Source organism: Ranitomeya imitator, chromosome 1 (genome assembly GCF_032444005.1).
Source record: "Ranitomeya imitator isolate aRanImi1 chromosome 1, aRanImi1.pri, whole genome shotgun sequence".
Classification (NCBI taxonomy): domain Eukaryota; kingdom Metazoa; phylum Chordata; class Amphibia; order Anura; family Dendrobatidae; genus Ranitomeya; species Ranitomeya imitator.
Window position 1 is genome coordinate 1,038,809,147 of NC_091282.1, and position 22,212 is coordinate 1,038,831,358.

The 22,212-nt window shown below is 44.7% G+C and overlaps 1 protein-coding gene across 2 annotated transcripts in view; it reads right to left on the minus strand.

Moving 5' to 3' along the window:
• SH3D19 (SH3 domain containing 19) overlaps nucleotides 1–21,586 on the minus strand; it is a 174,082-nt gene extending 152,496 nt beyond the window's left edge. The window contains exon 1 of one of the 2 annotated variants that reach the window (XM_069744059.1): nucleotides 21,117–21,586. In XM_069744059.1, coding sequence (XP_069600160.1) covers nucleotides 21,117–21,213 — 97 coding nt within the window. In that variant the 5' untranslated portion in view covers nucleotides 21,214–21,586. The remainder of the gene's footprint in view (nucleotides 1–21,116) is intronic. The other variant, XM_069744058.1, reaches the window with a different exon arrangement.
• Between the last annotated feature and the right edge of the window lie 626 nt (nucleotides 21,587–22,212).

Consider the following 22,212-nt stretch of genomic DNA (forward strand, 5'->3'; position numbering starts at 1 on the left):
CGGGTTCTGGAACATGGGTGCTACAGGTTAGTATCTGCCATGATAATGCACTCTAGGTTAGCCATTTTAGCTCTTTCATCATAGTGATACAATATTCACTATTCAGACTGTTGAGAGGTATTACTTGGACACAGAAAGGTACTTGTGATGTATGTGGGTGTGGAGAAACTGCGCCATGGACCATGGGGACCCTGAAGAGGTGTAACCAAGTGGTCACTTAGTTCTTCACTAGAGCTCCTGCTGGTTTAGTTAGACTTGAGCCACAAGTGGTTGCCAGGGGCTATTCCAGGACAGACCCTGGAACAGCAGCAATGTGCACAGGGAATAGGGAGGCAAAGATGGACCAAATGCTGAAGCTAGTCCAGACAGAGCACATTCTGATTCACAGACAGGACGGACACTGGTGCTGGTTCAGACAGAGCGGATTCTGGAACAGGTATTTGACAGGATGATAGCAGGTGAAGGTACTGGTTCAGACTGGGCTAGTTACTGGTGTTTGTTCAGATCGCACATCTTCTGGATACAAGATGGATACAGGAACAGGGACGTTGCAACGGTCTAAGCAAACCAACTAAACGCTAATGTTGCTCAGGCACCTCCCAATAGGTGGATGTGCTTTAATTACTAAGTGCCTCCCAGCTATTGGCTGGAGACATATACATTAGGAGTGTGCTCGCTGTCTCTTTAAGAAACAAGGAGCGCGCCCTAAAAGCGCTGCCAGGAAGCCTATGTGGCATCCGCAGACCCTGTGACACAGGAGACTGCGCAGGGGACATGGCAAGGTGGCTTGGAAGGTAAGTCAGTGTCGCTTCCGGGTAGTGAGTAGTGGAGGCATGCAGTAATACTGGTGTTACAGTAGTTTTATTTTGTAAAAAATAGTAGTACTGTATGTATACACCATACATATCACAGTATACAGAGACTATTATTTAGACTTTGTATGGACGTATTATTTGGGCACTGAAGAGCTATGGGTTTTGCATGGAAATCTTATATGCCATTGCAGTATTTTTGGCAAAGAAATTCCGGTATAACATGCATAAAGATATGTTTTTTTGTTTTTTTTTATATAGACGTTTTGACATTTACAAAGATCACTAGTCTAAAATTTGTGAGCAGGGGCCTCCCACTTTGCTCCTTGTCTACTAACGCATTCCATATAAAATTAGCCCTGATGGAAAGTTTTGGTGTCAGGAATCCTGGTTAGGTGTCACCACAGACATAGAGCCAGTGCCAAATTCTATCTGCTCTCAGAGGATGAAACTTCTTCCGTCTAAGGCTACGTTCACATTAGCGTTGCGCCGCCCTGCGTCGGCGACGCAACGCGCGACGCATGTTAAAACGCGCGCAAACGCGCGCAAAAACGCGCGCGTTTTGCGACGCGTGCGTCGTTTTTGACGAAAATCGGACGCACAGAAAATGCAACTTGTTGCATTTTCTTGCGTCCGACGCTAGCGTCGGAAACGACGCACGTGGCGAAAAACGCCACCCAAAAAACGCACGCGTCCCCTATGTTAAACATAGGGGCGCGTCGCCGCTGCGTCGCCGACGCAACAGCGGCGCAACGCTAATGTGAACGTAGCCTAAAGTACCCATACTAAATCAGCCACACAGGCACAAACAGCTTTTCACTTATATACAACTTTTGCCTTTCAAGTGGGGACAATCCAATAACAGGGAAGCAGGGTTCTCTTATCAACCAATCTACGACCCAAACTGACCCACAACAGTCTAAAGTTGGCTATAAACATTAAATGGCTGTTGGCTTAATGACGCTTGGCTGAGCGCTCCTGTGTTATCGAACTGACACACTGGACGATGACTTATCTTCAAATTACGATGTGACCAGCAGTCCAGAATCAGACATGCGCCATTAATATCTCACCAGACGATCAGTTGGCTGGGGCCATCATACATATTAGAACCTGTTGATACTAGTCTTATGTGTATAAGAGCCTTTAATCTGATGCTCTACACCAAGATTAAATGGAAATTCACCGAAAAATGTACAAGGTTAGAACTAGTTTTTCCATACTTACTTTCCGACTCTTTTATTGGTACACACCCATTTGTATAAAGGTGAATTCTATTAATATAGTCGTATAGGGGAGTTGGTAGACTGGCGATTCCCTGACGTACGTGAATGTGAAGCATCATCATCGCAGTCCAAAAACCTGAGTTCATCAAGTGTAGTTTCACCATGATACTCTATGTCCTGGAAACTATTGTGATACATGTTGACATAAAAAGCAGGTGTAAAGTTTCCAATTTCATATCTTTAGTATCAGAATATGGAGTGACTCATGTTTATGGGTGTAGTCTCATTGTATAGTCTACAACCTGATCGGCCAGAATATCCTCATACCTTTGTCAGCAACTCTGCTCGAAAGCGGAGGTTCTGACACATGTATCTACAAGAAAGTAAATCATCACCAATAAGCTTGACAATTGTAATAACCAGAAGATACAAGGAGAACCAAGCTACATAAATGAACCATCATGACCACTCAAATTCTAAACTTAAAGTGGGTGGCATATGAAATAATTTCTAGGTACAATATTCACAATATTCACAGAATGAGAGCTGTTCATCACCAGATACAAATATTATTTGAAAAATTCTGGATACCGTCAATGGCTCGCTATACAACTCCAATTCCAAAAAAGTTTGGACTATGCATAACATAAAAAGAAAAACAAGAAAGCAATGATTTGGAAATTTCTTAAAGCTAAATTTTATTCACAATTGAACATAAACATATCAGAAGATGAATGTTGTACATTTTCGCATTTCAACTGAAAAAATGAACTCCTAGAAATTGATGGCAGCAACATCTCAAAAAAGTTGGGACATGGTCAACAAAAGGCTGGAAGTGTAAATGGTTATAATGAAAAACGTTCCTTCATTAGGTTAAATTATCATTTGCGCAACACACACACAAAAAAAATGATTGTTCCTGACGGTGCATTGTTGTGTGTAAAGAGGACTCACACTGTAGAGATCCATGGCAGCCTCTGTACACTGTGTGATCTATCTTTGACTTTGGCCTGCCTGCCTAAACATGCATTTAAATGACCACCAATCAGTACAAACTCCCATCAAAGATGGTCAGAGGCTCACCAATCTGAACAACGGTGTCTAAAAATTGTGGAACAATTTAAAAAAAAAAAACAAAACATGTTCTTACACATAAAATTCCAACAGTTAATATGCGACCATCTACAATACAAAATATCAAAAAGATTCAGAGTCTCTGGAGAAATCCACATGCGCAAGGAACTAGGCAGAATGTCAATAATGGATTCTCGTGATCCAAGGATCCTCAGGCAGGACTGCACTGAAAACATACATGATTCGGTCATGAAACTCACTGCATGGGCTCAGGAGTACTTCCAGAAATCATTGTCTGTGAATGCAGATTGTTGTGTAATTGAAAAATTCAAGTGACAAGCTCCATCATGCAGAATAGCATAGATCAGCATGATCCAGATCTGATCTGGGCCAAAGCTCATATAAAATGAACTGACGCAAAATGGAAAACCAAGAACCCAGTGTCCTGGAGAAAAGGGACCATCCAGCTTGTTATCTGCACAACATACTCTCATACAGACAACATGTATTTTAGGGAAGGACGTGCATATTTCAGCAAGACAATTCTAAACTACATACTGCATCCATCCCAACAGCATGGCTTCACAGAGGAAGTCTTTGGGTAACGAACTGACCACCTGTAACCCAGATCTTTCAACAATAGCAAACATTTGCACATTATGAAAAGAAACATTTAGAAAAGAAGACCCAGGACTGTTGAGCAGCTAGAATCCTACATCCGACAAGAATGGGACAAGATTCCTATCCCAACACCCCAGCAATTGGTCTCCTCAGTCACTTCCCAGACATTTACAGACGGCTGTAAACAGAATAGGGGCTGCTACGAAATAGTAGACATGGCCCTGTCCACGCATTTCTGAGATGTGTTGCTCTCAATTTCTAAAAGGAGTTAACTTTTTCAAAGGAATTGGACAACATCTAACTTTCACTTTCTGATCTGTGTTTTATGCTCTGTTGTGTTTTATGCTCTGTTGTGAATATCACATGGCTATAGAAGATTTACAAATCACTGCATTCTTGTCTCCTTAAAGGGAACCTGTCACCCCCAAAATCGATGGTGAGGTAAGCTCACCGTCATCAGGGGCTTATCTACAGCATTCTGTAATGCTGTAAATAAGCCGCCGATGTTACCTGAAAGAGGAGAAAAAGACGTTAGATTATACTCACCCAGGGGCGGTCTTGCTCTGATGGGTGTCTCAGGTCCGGAACAGCACCTCCCGTCTTCATTCCATGACGTCCTCTTCTGGTCTTCACGCCGCAGCTCCGGCGCAGGCGTACTTTGTCTGCCCTGTTGAGGGCAGAGCAAAGTACTGCAGTGCGTAGGCGCCGGAAAGGTCAGAGGCCCGGCGCCTGCGCACTGCAGTACTTTGCTCTGCCCTCAACAGGACGTCATGGAATGAAGATGGGAGGCGCCGGAGTGGACCTGAGACACCCTTTTGACCGGACCACAGCGGGACTGCCCCTGGGTGAGTATAATCTAACCTCTTTTTCTCCTCTTTCAGGTTACATCGGGGGCTTATCTACAGCATTACAGAATGCTGTAGATAAGCCCCTGATGACGGTGAGCTTACCTCACCATCGATTTTGGGGGTGACAGGTTCCCTTTAACATTTTACACAGGCAAAATTCAGTGGCACAATTCATATATCTAAAACTCTGGCCAAACTAATCAAGAGGTGTGTTTATTAAATGTTCCACATTAATCAAACGGAGACCTACCTCTTTTGACATGTTCACACACTTCAAATATGGGGTGTTCTGAATTTGTGGCAAAATTGCTACGTTAAATGCAAAGTTTTGGAAAATCATGGCAAAAAATAAAACAAACAGCATGACTGCATTATTTTAACATGGCCTTATACATTATATTAGGAATTTTATTGCCATGGGATTACAGGAAAACTTGTGAACATTCTATAGGGAAAAGGCCCTAAAAAAATAAACCCCGAGCATGCTGTGTTTTAGTAGAAAAAAATAAAATAAACACACCAACTGTCAAAACAATTTACCTAAACATTGTGAAAACACCTTTAAATGAGGTGTGTGAATTTAGACTTTAATTAAAACAGCTTTAAGGGCCTAAGTTCTTTGATATAAAAAAAAATAACTAAACTTGTAAGAGCTTGCACATGGTTTCTAGAGATATTGGTTTGCACCCTTTGAAGAACGTAGGAAATGACCTTGGTGGCAAAGGGATTCCCCTAAGGCTATGTACACACTTTGCGGTTTTTACCGCGGCGATTTTGATGCTGCGGGTCCGCAGCAGTTTCCATTGCGTTTACAGTAACATGTAAACCAATGGGAAACCGCAAACCGCTGTGCACATGCTGCGGGAAAAACCGCGCAGAAACGCAGCGGTTTATAACCCGCAGCATGTCACTTCTTTGTGCAGAATCGCAGCGATTCTGCACCCTTAGGAATGCATTGATCCGCTTACTTCCCGCATGGGGCTGTGCCCACCATGCGGGAAGTAAGCGGATAATGTGCGGGTAATACCCGGGGTGGAGGAGAGAAGACTCTCCTCCAGGCCCCAGGAACCATATTTGTGGTTAAAAAAAGAATTAAAATAAAAAATAATGTTATACTCACCTCTCAGCGCTGCACGCAGCCGTCCAGTCTGGGTTGCTGTGTGAGCAGGGCCAGCGGTGACGTCGCAGTCATATGACCGTGACGTCACGAAGGTCCTTCTCGCACAGCATCTTTGGAACCGGACCGCCGCCGAGGAGATCGGGACGTCAGAGGGTGAGTATATAATTATTTTATTATTTTTAACATTACTATTGATGCTGCATATTGCTGCATATGCAGCATCAATAGTAGGAAGTCCCACAGCGGAAACCGCAGGACAAAACGTGATAAATCTGCAGGGATAACCGCAGCGGGTTTGCCCTGCAGATTTATCAAATCCGCTGCGGGAGAACCCGCAGGGACCCGACGCAACGTGTGAACATGGCCTAACAGGTGGTGGAAGGAAGGCAGGTGAAAAAGGAGACATTGAAGAACAGCTTTACTCATGAAGAGGGAAATATCAACAGGTTCATGTACACTAGTGCATATGAGGTCAACTAATTCTTGGGGAAGTTGTCAACCTGGCATGTCCGATTTCAGCGTGTCGATCACATTTTTCTCTTGAAGATAAACATCTGCCACTTATATCAATCGGTGGCTATCTTATAGAGGACTCAAGAGCACTCTGCCAAACAAGCGCTCCTACGTATGGGAGGGACTGCTAAGATGGCGGCCAGCCAAACTATCAGCTGATGCATGTAGAGGAGCTGCGGAGACACCATCACGTGTTTCTCAACACAGGCAGTGAATAGCCAGGCCTTTCCCCGGGAAGGAACAACCAAGGGAAGGGCAGCATCCAATGAAGGAAAACATCCAATAAAGAAAAACCACCTATGCCAAGCATGGTATCCATCCACAGACAGCTGTTTCGGGGTTTTTGCCCCTCATCAGTGTGGAGTAGGAAACTGGCTATCAGGAGCAGTGCCTAGTAAAAAGTCTATAAAGGCACAGATGATTGACCTCGTGGAGACCAAAACATCCAACACCGCGTAGACACCATCACGTGTTTCTCAACGCAGTGATCCAGAACACTGCCCCCAAATATGCAAATGCATGTAGAGGAGCTGCGGAGACACCATCACGTGTTTCTCAACGCAGGCAGTGATGTTTTGGTCTCCACGAGGTCAATCATCCGTGCCTTTATAAACTATCAGCTGAAGCATCGCTCAGCTAACAGCCATCTAATGTGTATGGGGGCCTTCATTCCTGGGCAGCTTAGAACACAACAGTTAGGTTCAGGACACACAAATCCTTGATGTCTGCAGAAAAGTGGAGGACCAACTTTCAATTGTCTTTGTAGCTTACAATTTAATTGCAATGACAGCCATGATACAGTAGGTACAAACAGTTAACACTTCGTTCCACAAGCAGGAAAAAAATCCACTGAGATTATCCAATTGATCCTTGGTAAATTATTACTAAATAGCTGTTAAAAAATACCAGACAACCTTGCAGACAGCTTGAGATAAGACTCAAGAGCTCACCATTGTATAAACATGATTTTCAACCCTGCACATAAATCATGTAGCATTGAAGGAAAACTGAATTTTAAGTATGGCAAACAAAAGTGATTTATTGTTTATGGTCATCTTTTTTACTTTAGCCTTACAGTAGTGTTCAAATTAATCACGGTCCTTGGTATAATTTATATTATCAAATGTCAAACAATTTACGAGTTGGTGCAGTGGATTGTAAGAAAACCAACAGACTCCGCATTCATGATCTGCCATGTTTTTGAGTCTGTGTATTAGAATAATTAGTTGAAAGTGAGTGTAGTCAAAATAATAGCAGAGTGGAGTTCAGTTAGTGAGGTCAGTCATTCTGTGAAGAAACAGGTGTGAATCAGGTGGCCCTTATTCAAGGGTGAAGCTAGGACATGTTGTACATGCATTTCTCCTTGAAAGCCTGAGAAATATGGGTCGTTTGAAACATGATTCAGAAAAGCGTACTTTGATTAAAAATTTGATAGGAGAGGGTAAAACTTATAAAGAAGTGCAGACAATGTTAGGCTGTTCAGCTAAAATGACATGCAATGCTTTAAAATGGTAAGCCAAAAATCAGAGAGATGTAGAAGAAAACGGAAGACTACCGTTTGAATGGATCGAAAAATAGCCAGAATGGCAAAGGTTCAGCCAATGATCAGCTCCAGGATGATCAAAGACAGTCTCAAGTTACCTGTGATTACTGTGAGAGTTAGGCTGCCGTCACACTAGCAGTATTTGGTCAGTATTTTACATAAGTATTTGTAAGCCAAAACCAGGAGTGGAACAATTAGAGGAAAAGTATAATAGAAACACATGCACCACTTCTGCATTTATCACCCAGTCCTGGTTTTGGCTTACAAATACTGATGTAAAATACTGACCAAATACTGCTAGTGTTACGGCAGCCTTAGAAGACGCCTGTGTGAAGCTAATCTCATAGCAAGAAGTCCCCACAAAGTCCCACGAGTTTGCGAGTGCGCAATACAATCTTCGCTCGCGCAGTATGCTTTGCCCAACTGCGGGCAAGGCTGAAAAGCATTACTGCGCATGCGCTCGCGCACTATGTCCCAGAACACAGCGAAATACTTCCGGGACATAATGCGCGGGCGCACTAATGCTTTTCGGCTTTGCCCGCTCGTACGCGAGCGAAGATTGCATTGCTAAGCACGAACTATGGAGGACAAGTACTCTAATTCTCCAATATATTGCGGACAACAGGGACGGATGGGGTGGAGAAATGAAGATGAACCGCCGACCATCGGACCAGAAAAAAGGCATTTACATATCCCACCAATTTGAGGTGACAGGTTCCCTTTAATACTGTTTGCCCTTTTTCCGGGCGGATCATGTCAAGGGTTAACTTTGCTCTGCTTCATTCTGGGTTCAGGTTTGCTATTTAGTTCCGATACAATCCTGCTGGTGTTGTTAGCTATAGCTCTGCCTTCGGTGTGTGAACCTGACTGGTAGTCCTCGATTTGTCCTGCTCTGATCCCTGACTTTCCCCGTGTCTGTTGACTCACTGTCTGCCCTTTTCCCAGCGTGTCCCTGTTTGTCAATTTGATTCTCTGGTTTCTCACTTGGCTTGTATTCGGACTTGCATCTGCCTTCTAACTTTGTCTTATCCGCTCCTGACCGTTGCTGAACCTCCTGGCTTGTTCCTGACCATGTGTACTTCTGCCTCTGTTATTGACTCGGCTTGTTTGACCACTCTCTCGCCACTTGGTGGCGCCTGTGCTGCTGCTGCTCTGTGGTGCTTCTCTGTGTACGCAGTCTCACTTCCCTCTCAGGCTCCCTCTGGTGAAGGTTGCGCTATACTGCACCGCAGCAGCATGACACTCGCCTAAAGAGAAATGGAGAAACATTTTGTGGACTTAGGGTATGTGTCCACGTTCAGTATTACATCTGGATTAAATGCGGATGCGTACAGCCGCAGCGTTCAACCCGCAGAATCCAGATGTTACAGCATAGTGGAGGGGATTTTATGAAATCCCGTCTCTACTGCGCGTGCGAACATGCATCCAGCGGCCCTGCGTTAACGGACATGCGGCGTGTCTTTTTAGACCGCAGCATGTCTGTTTACCTTGCGGCGATGGGTTTTCCGCTCGGTTCAAAGCGCTGTGATTACGGACCGTGGACACATACCCTCATGAAAGTAAAATTGTTCTTTTTGAGTCCAAGGGCTGCAGACAGTTGGTCAGAAGACCCCCAATCTCTGCATTCAAGTCACCGTACACTCTGAAGACAGTGAAGCATGGTGGTGCCAGCATCATGATATGGGCAGGTTTCCCTTACTATAGAGCCGGACATATTTACCACATACCAGGTATCATGGACCAGTTTGCATATATTAAAAATACTTGAACAGGTGATGTTGCCTTACGCTCAAGAGAACATGCCCTTGAAATGGATGTTTCAACAAGACAATGACCCTAAACACATCAGTAAATGAGCAAAATCTTGGTTCCAGTCCTATAAAGTTGAGGTTGTGGAGTGGCCATCCCAATTCCCAAACCTTGATCTGATAGAACACTTGTGGGGTGACATTAAAAATGCTGTTTCTGAGGCACCAAATGCCAAAAAATGGTGGGATGTAGTCGAAGCATCCTGGGCTGGATTAACAGTGACAGGGGCCGTAAGTTGGTTGACTCAACGCAACATACAGTAGATGTGGGTATTCAACTAAATATTAGGTTAGTGATTCCCAGGAATGCTCAGTCCACACAAAAAATAGTACATATTGTGAGTTTGTAAAGACAAATGCAGACACTGCTATTTTTTTTAGAACAGATCAATGTTCATTTTTTGATATATTCTGTAAAGTAGCTGAAAACATGAAGAGAAATGTATATAATTTTTAATTAGAAATTCTAAGAGTAGGACGAAATTAACAGCAGTGTCACAGCCATCACACGACAAACCAGTTATTAGGCAAACCCTGCATGTATTGCGGCTGTCAAACAGCCACGAGACATGCAGCTGCGGCGACTCGAACATAGAGTATATTTGGCGCGCTCGAATACGATCAGCACATGAGTGTACCACTTTATCCGAGTACGTTCGCTAATCACTACTGCATGGTATACAAATCTTCCCTCAAGTCAATTTTATAGATATCTAAGAAGCTGAGGTACAGACTGCTGCATGCCTGACCCTCATATTGGAAAGATGCTATATTCTTTTAGTAATTATACCGATAAAAAAAATATATATTTTTTTTCAGTGTAAGGACTACGGGGAGCTTTCTTACTTGAGCCTCAGCTCTGAGTTAACAGCAATGCATAATTTGCTTAAAGGGAACCTGTCACCCCCAAAATCGAGGGTGAGCTAAGCCCACCAGCATCAGGGGCTTATCTACAGCATTCTGTAATGCTATAGATAAGCCCCCGATGTAACATAGTAACATAGTAACATAGTTAGTAAGGCCGAAAAAAGACATTTGTCCATCCAGTTCAGCCTATATTCCATCCTGATGTATCCTGAAAGATAAGAAAAAGAGGTTAGATTATACTTACCCAGGGGCGGTCCCGGTCCTGGTCCGGTCCGATGGGGGTCGAGGTTCGGTCCGGCGCCTCCCATCTTCATCAGATGACGTCCTATTCTGGTCTTCACACTGCGGCTCCGGCGCAGGCGTACTTTGCCTGCCCTGTTGAGGTCAGAGCAAAGTACTGCAGTGCGCAGGCGCTGGGCATCTCTGACCTTTCCCGGTGCCTGCGCACTGCAGTACTTTGCTCTGCCCTCAACAGGGCAGACAAAGTATGCCTGCGCCGAAGCCGCAGCGTGAAGACCAGAAGAGGACGTCATCCTATGAACATGGGAGGCCCCGGACCAGACCGCGACGCCCACCGGATCGGACCGCCCAGGTGAGTATAATATAACCTCTTTCTCTCATCTTTTAGGTTACATCGGGGGCTTATCTACAGCATTGCAAAATGCTGTAGATAAGCCCCTGATGCTGGTGGGCTTAGCTCACCCTCGATTTTGGGGGTGACAGGTTCCCTTTAACCCCTTTCTGACCTCGGATGGGATAGTACGTCCGAGGTCAGAACCCCCGCTTTGATGCGGGCTTCGGCGGTGAGCCCGCATCAAAGCCGGGACATGTCAGCTGTTTTGAACAGCTGACATGTGCCCGCAATAGCGGCGGGTGAAATTGAGATTCACCCGCCGATATTAACTAGTTAAATGCCGCAGTCAAACGCTGACTGCGGCATTTAACCGGCACTTCCGGCCGGAAATGAGCGCATCGCTGACCCCTGTCACATGATCGGGGGTCAGCGATGCTTCTGTATAGTAACCATAGGGGTCCTTGAGACCTCTATGGTTACTGATTCCCGGTAGCTGTGAGCGCCACCCTGTGGTCCGCGCTCATAGCACACCTGCATTTCTGCTGCATAGTAGCGATCTAATGATCGCTGCTATGTAGCTGAGCCGATCGAGTTGTGCCAGCTTCTAGCCTCCTATGGAGGTTATTGAAGCATGGCAAAAGTAAAAAAGAAGTACAAAAAAAAATGTGAAAAAAAAATATAAAAGTTTAAATCACCCCCTTTTCGCCCCATTCAAAATAAATCAATAAAAAAAAAAAAATTAAAAAAAAAATCAAACCTACACATATTTGGTATCGCTGCGTTCAGAATCGCCCGATCAATAAAAAAAAGCATTAACCTAATCGCTAAACAGCGTAGCGAAAAAAAAAATTGAAACGTCAGAATTACGTTTTTTTGGGTCGCCGCGACATTGCATTAAAATGCAATAATGGGCGATCAAAAGAACGACCCCAGATCATGAAAAATGGATACGCTACGGGTATCGGAAAATGGCACTTTTTTTTTTTTTTTAGCAAAGTTTGGAATTTTTTTTCACCACTTAGATAAAAATAAGTTTTAGCATTTAGTGAAGTTAGCAAAAAAGCCAAACAAAAAACAAGTGTGGGACTGCACTGTTTTTGCAATTTCACCGCACTTGGAATTTTTTTCTCGTTTTCTAGTACACGACATGCTAAAACCAATGATGTCGTTCAAAAGTACAACTTGTTTCGCAAAAAATAAGCCCTTACATGGCCATATTGACAGAAAAATAAAATTATGGCTCTGGGAAGGAGGGGAGCGAAAAACAAACACGGAAAAACGGAGCATCCCAAGGTCATGAAGGGGTTAAGGCTCTGTATACCTTTCACCATTTGACTAATTGCTTCCTAAATGCAAAAATACACAACTTTCTAAAATAGTAATCAATTATATTTCTTATGGTACTGTTTGTGAAACTGCTATACTACAGGTACCGTTACACTAAAGGACTTACCAACGATCACGACCAGCGATACGACCTGGCCGTGATCGTTGGTAAGTCGTTGTGTGGTCGCTGGGGAGCTGTCACACAGACAGCTCTCTCCAGCGACCAACGATCAGGGGAAAGACTTCGGCATCGTTGAAACTGTCTTCAACGATGCCGAAGTCCCCAGGTAACCAGGGTAAATATCGGGTTACTAAGCGCGGGCAGCGCTTAGTAACCCAATATTTACCCTGGTTACCATTGTAAAAGATAAAAAAAAAAAAAAACAGTACATACTCACATTCCGATGCCTGTCACGTCTGTCACGGCTCCACCCCTATATTCATCACTGTAATGGACGGCACCACGTGACCGCTCATACAGGAGAAGCTGCGGCGAGGAAAGAAAGCAGCGAGGGAGCCGGGTAAGTATTTTATTAACAGCGGGAAGGGGGGGGGGGGGGCGCACAGGGGGTGGGAGGGGGTTGGGGACAGGGATCTTTTTTTAAACACCAAAAAAAAACAAAAAAAGATTTTTCATATCTTCTCTCCAGCAAACGCTGCTGGAGAGAAGAAATGAATGGCGGCTTCAGCACCAGATGCAGGGGACAGCGCTTAACTGTAGCGCTGTCTCCTGCACGGTGCGTGTGGTACCCAGTCGGCACACAGGCGGCACACGGATGCCGCACGTGTGCCACACTGATGTGCCACGTGAGCACACGGACACGGATAATTCCGGTACCGATTTTTCCGGTACCGGAATTATCTGGACGTGTGGGACAGGCCTTAGAAAGGAAAAATTCCCATGAGAAAAGTCAGAAAATAGGAACCTGATTTTTGTTTTACCGCAACGTATTAACTAATCCATGTAAAAAAAACAAACAAAAACAAACAAAAAAACACAGCCTTTATTCACACCTGTGGGTCGTGGCCGCAGGTCTCGTGACCTGAACCCAATAGCCTCATTTATGCCTAGGACTATGAAACTGTTGAGTTTGGGTCAGGAGACTTGTGAATGTTCCGTACATCATGGACCACGGCATGCATATGTGTGATTGCAGCCTTAAAAAGGACCTGTCACCTGGTGAAAAGTGGCTAGTCTCTGCTCTGATTTTAATCTCGTTGTTCCCTTAAGGCCGGCATCACAGATGCGAGAAATATGGCCGAGTCTCGCATGTTAATACCCGGCACTGCTGCCGTCACTCAGGAGCGGAGAGCGCGGCCGCATAGCAATACATGCAGCTGCACACTCCGCTCCTGAGTGACGGCAATGCCAGGTATTAACATGCGAGACTCGGGTAGTATTTCTCGCATGTGTGATCCCGGCCTAAGTGTTTTGTAGTGTTTTTTTTTTTTTTTTTTTTTAAATCAACCATATGGCTTCAGAGATATAGGTCTTTTTCTTTGGCGCCAATTTCTATGATCATGGTTCACGGAATGCTTTGGGGTCGTATCTTTAGTCTACTCTGCATTATTATTCTATAAGCCAAGCATCCTTGGCAAAAACAATAGCGCTAAATAAAAAGGCCATTATCTCTGGAAGTGTTAAGGTACTGTCACACTAGACGATATCGCTAGCGATCCGTGACGTTGCAGCGTCCTCGCTAGCGATATCGTCCAGTGTGACAGGCAGCAGCGATCAGGCCCCTGCTGGGAGATCGCTGGTCGGGGAAGAAAGTCCAGAACTTTATTTCGTCGCTGGACTCCCCGTAGACATCGCTGAATCGGCGTGTGTGACACCGATTCAGCGATGTCTTTGCTGGTAATCAGGGTAAACATCGGGTTACTAAGCGCAGGGCCGCGCTTAGTAACCCGATGTTTACCCTGGTTACCATCCTAAAAGTAAAAAAACAAACGCTACATACTTACCTACAGCTGTCTGTCCTCCAGCGCTGTGCTCTGCTCTCCTCCTGCTCTGGCTGTGAGCGTCGGTCAGCCGGAAAGCAGAGCGGTGACGTCACCACTCTGCTTTCTGGCTGCCCGGAGCTCACAGCCAGACCAGAGAAGCAGAGCGCCGAGGACAGACAGCGGTAGGTAAGTATGTAGCGTTTGTTTTTTTACTTTTTAGGATGGTAACCAGGGTAAACATCGGGTTACTAAGCGCGGCCCTGCGCTTAGTTACCCGATGTTTACCCTGGTTATCGGGGACCTCGGGATCGTTGGTCGTTGGAGAGCTGTCTGTGTGACAGCTCTCCAGCGACCAAACAGCGACGCTGCAGCGATCCGGATCGTTGTCGGTATCGCTGCAGCGTCGCTATGTGTGACGGTACCTTTAGGCCGGGATTACACATGCGAGAAATACGTCCGAGGGTCTCGCATGGTAATACCCGGCATTGCCACCATCTCTCTGGAGCGGAGCGTGCGGCTCCATGTATTGCTAGCAGCCCCTTGCGTTCAACCACGTACACGGACCTATCTTGGTGAGATACTTTTACTTAGACTGGCATACATCACACTGAGTTCGGGATACCTAGTTTGTGGGCCACAATTGTGGTGATTTATGTGGTTTTTACCCTTGATCTCTCCCTGTAACCGGTGTTAGATGTTGATATATATAATGCCATACATCTATGGTCCTGTTTACACTATGTAATTTGGTTGTTTTCTGTTTGTGTCCTTCACATTTTAACCTGTTTGTCCAGGGTTTACTTTTTTAATACTATCTTGTATGTTTATGCTACATGCTTTTAGATTTGTCACCAATAAATATTAGATTTTATTTACGGGTGGTTTGGTACTCCTTTCTCTTTTTTGTTTAAGTCATCATATTATATAGCATTGTGTACTTACACCTGATCAATCTGAATTTCTAGAAAATAATTTCTTTATTGTTTTCAGCTTTTTATAGAAACAGGAAGTCTCTTGTCCCCGCATAAATCATTCCCCTCTTCAACTCCTGACCTTGCTATTCCCCCTGCAGAGACTTTTGCAGTAACTTATGACTCACGCAGGGAAAAATTGACCTCCTGTTTCTACATAGAGCTTAGAAGGATTCAGCTAGTCAGTTTTTAATCATGTGATGTCACAGTCCTAATGGAAAACAGAAGAATTAACTGGGTAGAAAGGCAAAAAGAGCAACTGTAAGGGCACAGTTCTATATAAAATAAGATGACTGCAATATATTAAGAAATGGCAGTGTCTGTTTAAGTAAAATAAATCAATCTAAAAATTGATAGTGGGAAAGCGGCTAAAAAAATAAAATTGCCCTAAGGAGGTTTTTTCCCCTTTTGTTCAAAAACACAAAAGCCAGGCGTGCTTTTACATTGTAAAGTACAACTGCATATAGTAATTGGCCATTTATGAAAAAGTCAGTCTGAGTTTGGAGTGTAGAAAAATAGAGCGATCGGGACCTTGGCTTATAGACTCCACAGCCCTTACTGCAACTAACACTGCATGTTTATATTGGGGTTCATTGAGACTCCACTGCGGTCCCTTACTGCAACTAACACTGCATGTTTATATTGGGGTTCATTGAGACTCCACTGCGGTCACCCCAAAATGACAGCAAGAACAGTGCTACAAGGTTAATTATAAAAACCTTGAAAAAAACAAAAACAAACAAAACTCTGAATGCAGGTGAACTTTAGTGAACACAGCCTAATCTTACACTATTTGGGGAGAAAAACTTGAACTATTTATTCAGACTGAGTATGCAGTGAATTAGAAAACAATGAGATTGCTAAATGAAGCTGTAGATTTAGATAATACTTTCCTATGATCTCCCTGGTGCATTTTCCGAAACAAAACATTAGGAACAGTAGAAATAATAACACTTCTAACTGTTGTAATTTGAACTCTCTTTTAAAATGAAATGCCTCCAAGATCAGCTTCACACACCACAGAGTATAGCGGCATTATCCATGGACGTGCAGTTTTATGCAGTGAAGTTTTTATCAAAATGGTCATGCTAGATATGGTGTTCTCCAATTTTATTTTCAATATAAAGTCAGGGTAAATATTTCAGCAGTGGACGAATGATTTCATCACGCCATCATACCTATGAAAGTAAGGTAACCCTGTAAAGGTAACCAATAAACCCAGTAAAATAACCCTGTATGTAACCCCTTTTCACATGTGCAGCACCATGGAATTAATGGTGCTATATAAATAAATAATAATAATAACTGCCAGTTGAGGGCGCTAGAACACAAGGCTCGCATACACGATAGGTATGCCCCGCACTGTGCATAATGCATAACACACTGCGGGGCGGGGATTCAGTAGCAGGGTGGCCGCACTGGCGCAGTCTGCAACCCAGCAGGTGAGGTCAGACAGTCAATGTTCAATGCGCCTGCCCCAGGCAAAAAAGAACAGCGCAGGCGCCGGATTTCAGAGAAAAACAGCGCTGAGGGGGTGGCGACCAGCGCCCCAGAAGATATGACTGACGGCAGTTGGGCGCTTCAAAGAGGTGGGTTCAGACCTGCCTCCAGGTCTAAAGAAAGGTATTTTGGCAAGATTATAAATACCTTTATTTTGGGAATAACAGCACCAAAAACTAAAAGAGCCACCTTGGTAGAATGCAGCTTTACGGCTGCACAAGGTGGCTCTTTCAGTTTATAACGGCTGGAGGGGGGTGACAGTGGCCCTTTAATACACTAGAGCGCGAATCACAGGGAGGTGGAGATAGAGGGGAAAACAAGTAGTTGAGAAGGTGCACTGAACTGTTTGGCCACACCAAGGGTGCACTGAGCGCCTGTACTTGGTTTGAACAGTCATTCTTTGATGACAAGGTCCCTTTGGATTTCAGCTGGCAGGGACACACACTCCACATTTAGAATACAGAAGCTGCCTTGGGAAGCATGGAAGGCAGGTCACTCAGAGCACAGCACCTAGACTCTGACATGGTAGTGGATATCTCTATCCCCAAAAGGTTTAGCTTTTTCGGATGAAGGATTAGGAAGGAGAGGTTGAGGATCAAAATAAAACAAAACTATCAGCTGTGTCTGAAGATGGCTCTTGTTGGATCCAAGTACCTCAACCCTCCACCTCACCAGGAAAATGTAAGCGCCTGTCCTGTTACATGTCAATGCATATACTGTAGACAATTGTTCACATTATCTGCCTAATTTAAACCACCACTAATGATAACTGTTGCATGAAGATGACATGTGCTCCCTAAAGAGGTGCCCAAGATCCTGGAAATAAGGCCTCATTCAGACTTCAGTGATTTTTCTGCAAAAAGTGATTAGGCGTTCAGTGTTTTATCAGATTTTCATCAGCACTTGGTCAGTCTGTCAATTTTTACAATCAGTATCTGGTCAGTTATTTTTTATATGAAAAAAAAAATAAAAAAAAACCAAAGGTCCTTCTATTCATTGCAAGGCTAATGATGGAGAGCACACGGACCGTACACTGATGTCACCCATACACACTTCGGCCAGTCTCACACGTTCAGATAATTCCGGTACCGGAAAAATCGGTACCGGAATTATCCGTGTCCTCGTGCTTACCGTGAACATCAGTGTGGCACACGTGCGGCAGCCGTGTGCCGACTGGGTACCACACAGAGCGTGCAGGAGACAGCACTAGAGACAAGCGCTGTCCCCTGCATCTGGTGCTGAAGCCGCCATTCATATCTTCTCTCCAGCAGCGTTCACTGGAGAGAAGATATGAAAAATCCTTTTTTTTTTAAATTTTCGTGTTTAAAATAAAGATCCCTATCCCCTCCCCCCTACCACCCCTTGTGCACCCGCCCGCTGTTACTAAAATACTCACCCGGCTACCTCGAAGCGTCCTCTTTTTTGGACCACAAAAAAAACAAACAAAACAACAAATGCGGACATGTGAACAGCTCCATACACTACAATGGGTACATGAGGCCTACATCATTAGCCATCACACCCTCATTGTGGATTCCTTATAAACAGCTCTAATGAAGCTGGATTATCATTGATACTAATGAAGCCTAATGGTGACTTAATGAGGTCCAATAGGACTTTTGTCATTTAGTCGGGATGAATACTGCGGCATGCAGTGCTATATTTCCAACCAATCTGCCAACAAAGGCTCGGACTACAGTATGAACAAAGCCTCAATGTTTCTGTAACAGGAAATGTAGACATTTTGTTCCAATACATTTACTGTATCAATTTCTCAAAGTTCTTAAGATCTCTGGTTGTGGTTATTTTAGGCTATGTGCACACGTTGCAGATTTGACTGGGGAATTTTCTGTGAGAATTCTGAATTTCTTGGCAGAAAACCCAGGTCAGAATCTGCACCTTTTTTTGGTATGTGCACACGTTGCAGATTTCTTCCTTTTTTTACCCCTGCAGATTTCTATTCTGGAATGGGTGCAGAAACGCAGCAGTTCTGCACAAAGAAGTGGCATGGTCCTTTTTTTAATCTGCTGCGTTTTCTGTGCAGATTTTTCCGCATTATTAGCACAGCATTTTTATTTTGCCATTGATTTACATTGTACTGTAAACCACTTGCAGATCTGCAGCGTTTCTGTGCAGAAAAAAAAGCAGCACATCTGCAGGAAATCTGCAACGTGTGCCCATACCCTAAGACGTTTTAATGATTTCTTTGAGGGGATAGAAATGAGTCTTGGCCACGTGATGATTGCAGGGCAAGACCCAGGTCTGACAGCTGTACGGTCAACATGGGACCGGGACACGACCACCGTGAGACCGGGACACGACCACCCTGAGGCCGGGACACGACCACCGTGAGGCCGGGACACGACCACCGTGAGGCCGGGACACGACCACCGTGAGGCCGGGACACGACCACCGTGAGGCCGGGACACGACCACCGTGAGGCCGGGACACGACCACCGTGAGGCCGGGACACGACCACCGTGAGGCCGGGACACGACCACCGTGAGGCCGGGACACGACCACCGTGAGGCCGGGACACGACCTCCACGTTTCTATTCCCATAATGAAGCTTCTTATTGAAATCACAACAAGCAGAGGATGTAAGAACCAGGGAGGACTGATAACGCAACATTGTGTTTCTTCATTATACACAGCAGAACATTTGCTGATGACGGAATATCCCTTTAAGCTTTGCTTTTAGAAATGTCCGTCAGGGTATGTGAGCAATGTAAAGAGCCAAGTATGTTTCTGAGAAAACTGGGTGACAACTCATCGGGCCGAGATTACAAATTCCTGATCAGTAAATAAGTAATTTTGTATAAAAAAAAAAAAAAAAAAAAAAAAACACACACACACAAGCTCTCACCTAAGGAGAATGAAGAATGAGAAGAATGACAAACATCTCGAGAGAAGAGGAAATACAAGAGAGAATATTTATGCCAGAATAGTCAAACATTCCCCATAGTCCAGTAAGAAATGATGTAGAAGAGCATTGTACACATCGAGAGTGAATCACCGTCACCAGTTCTGGGCTTTCTTACATTCTATCATAGCGGCGACATATTCTGCAGCGCAGTATGACTCCCCTATCCACTATAGATACTTCCTTTGCTGTCTGCTACAATGATCACGATAATAACAATGTTACTTATATAGATCTTATGCCTTCCATATCGGCAACATATTCTGCAGCGCAGTATGGCTTCCCTATCCGTTATTGAGGCCTCATTAGCTGTCGGCTACAATAAACATGATAACAACAATATTACTTATATAGATCCTATTCCTTCCATAGAGGTGACATATTCTGTAGCGCAGTATGACTCCCCTATCCGTTATTGAGGCCTCATTAGCTGTCGGCTACAATGATCGCGATAATAACAATATTACTTATATAGATTTTCTTCCTTCCATAGCGGTGACATATACTGCAGCGCAGTATGACTCCCCTATCCGTTATTGAGGCCTCATTAGCTGTCGGCTACAATGATCACGATAATAACAATATTACTTATATAGATCTTATTCCTTCCATAGCGGTGACATATTCTGCAGCGCAGTATGACTCCCCTATCCGTTATTGAGGCCTCATTAGCTGTCGGCTACAATGATCACGATAATAACAATATTACTTATATAGATTTTCTTCCTTCCATAGCGGTGACATATACTGCAGCGCAGTATGACTCCCCTATCCGTTATTGAGGCCTCATTAGCTGTCGGCTACAATGATCACGATAATAACAATATTACTTATATAGATTTTCTTCCTTCCATAGCGGTGACATATTCTGCAGCGCAGTATGGCTTCCCTCTCAGTTACTGAGGCCTCATTAGCTGTCGGCTACAATGATCACGATAATAACAATATTACTTATATAGATTTTCTTCCTTCCATAGCGGTGACATATCCTGCAGCGCAGTATGACTCCCCTATCCGTTATTGAGGCCTCATTAGCTGTCGGCTACAATGATCACGATAATAACAATATTACTTATATAGATTTTCTTCCTTCCATAGCGGTGACATATTCTGCAGCGCAGTATGGCTTCCCTCTCAGTTACTGAGGCCTCATTAGCTGTCGGCTACAATGATCACACCATTATGGGGTCAGGCCGCAGCCTCCAGGCCGGTGTTAGGAGGAGATAGGATATTCCCATGGCGGACACCCAGCAGCTATCGCATCCTATGGTCTATATGAATATTCAGTGTATACACCGGGGAACGGCTGCAGCCTGATACAGGATTATGTCACCATGTGCTCCGGCTCATCCATCACTAGTCCCATGCAGAAGGATGAGCAGAGGCTGCCACATTGGCACTGCTCCATCATAGGGCACTATTGCTCCATCATAGGGCACTGGTTACCTGCAGCCTGGGTCAGGTTGGACCTCCTGTGTCTCCTGTTGCCACCAGCACTGTCCCTCAGCTCCTCCTCCTCTTCCTCCAGCCAGGCTTCAGCCATCAGCAGACAGCACAGGGGAAAAGCATTGGAGGCTCAGAAAAATCACATTCCTCCTCGGCAGGAGAGCAGCCTTCACCGTGCAGCTGAGGCCGGAGCTGCGATCAGTGTGTGCGGCCGATCCCTACACGATGTCCATCCATCCACTAGATGCCGGTGTCAGCCCTGGATGCCGGTGTCAGCCCTGGATGCCCGTGCACCTGATGACACAGGCAGGCCGGCCTCTGCACCCAAACTTTGCCCGGGGTGAACATGCATGCAGCAGCCCCAGAGCCTGCCCGCCTGCCAGCGCTGCTGCCGGGGAACTTCCTCAGCACCGCTGCTGCCTCCGTGCCTGCCTGCCTTCCTCGCCTGCCCTCCTTCCCTGCACTTTCTAAATATTCCGGTGTCAACAGGAAATTGTTCTCTCCGTCTCCCTGTGATAGTAAAACAAAAGGCAGAGGGGGAGGGAGGAGGAGGAGGTACCTGCTGCAGGGGCACACCGAGAGCAATGACAGCAGTGCCAGCTGCCCCACACTGCCCAGGACTGGCAGGCAACACCTCATTCACATGCACATTTCTAACTGGCGTTTTAGAGGGGCTTCAGATTAAATTAAAAAAAAAACAATGTCAGTCATATTTATTCATTTAGCAATTTTCTCATGAGGTAGCGGTCACAGAGAAACCCAAGTATTTACCCACTGACTTAAGTCTAACATGTAGAATTAATGAAAAAAAGTATAGAAGGAAGGAAAGCCACGAATAAAGGGTGCAAAAAGCACGACGCTGTCTGTGGAAACATCCTAGGCCACAGTCAGCCATCCGGTTTTCACGTACGCGTTCTACGTGCGGTTCTCACTGTTGGAACGCGTCTATGCTTGTACAATGCGTTCCAAGGAAAAACCCTATGGCCAATGTTTGGATTCATCAGGAAAAAGAAAAGTAAAAACATTGAAGGAATTTACATTAAAAAAAAATAATGTATCACAGCTGAAAAAACCACAAAGAAAAAATATGTAAGGT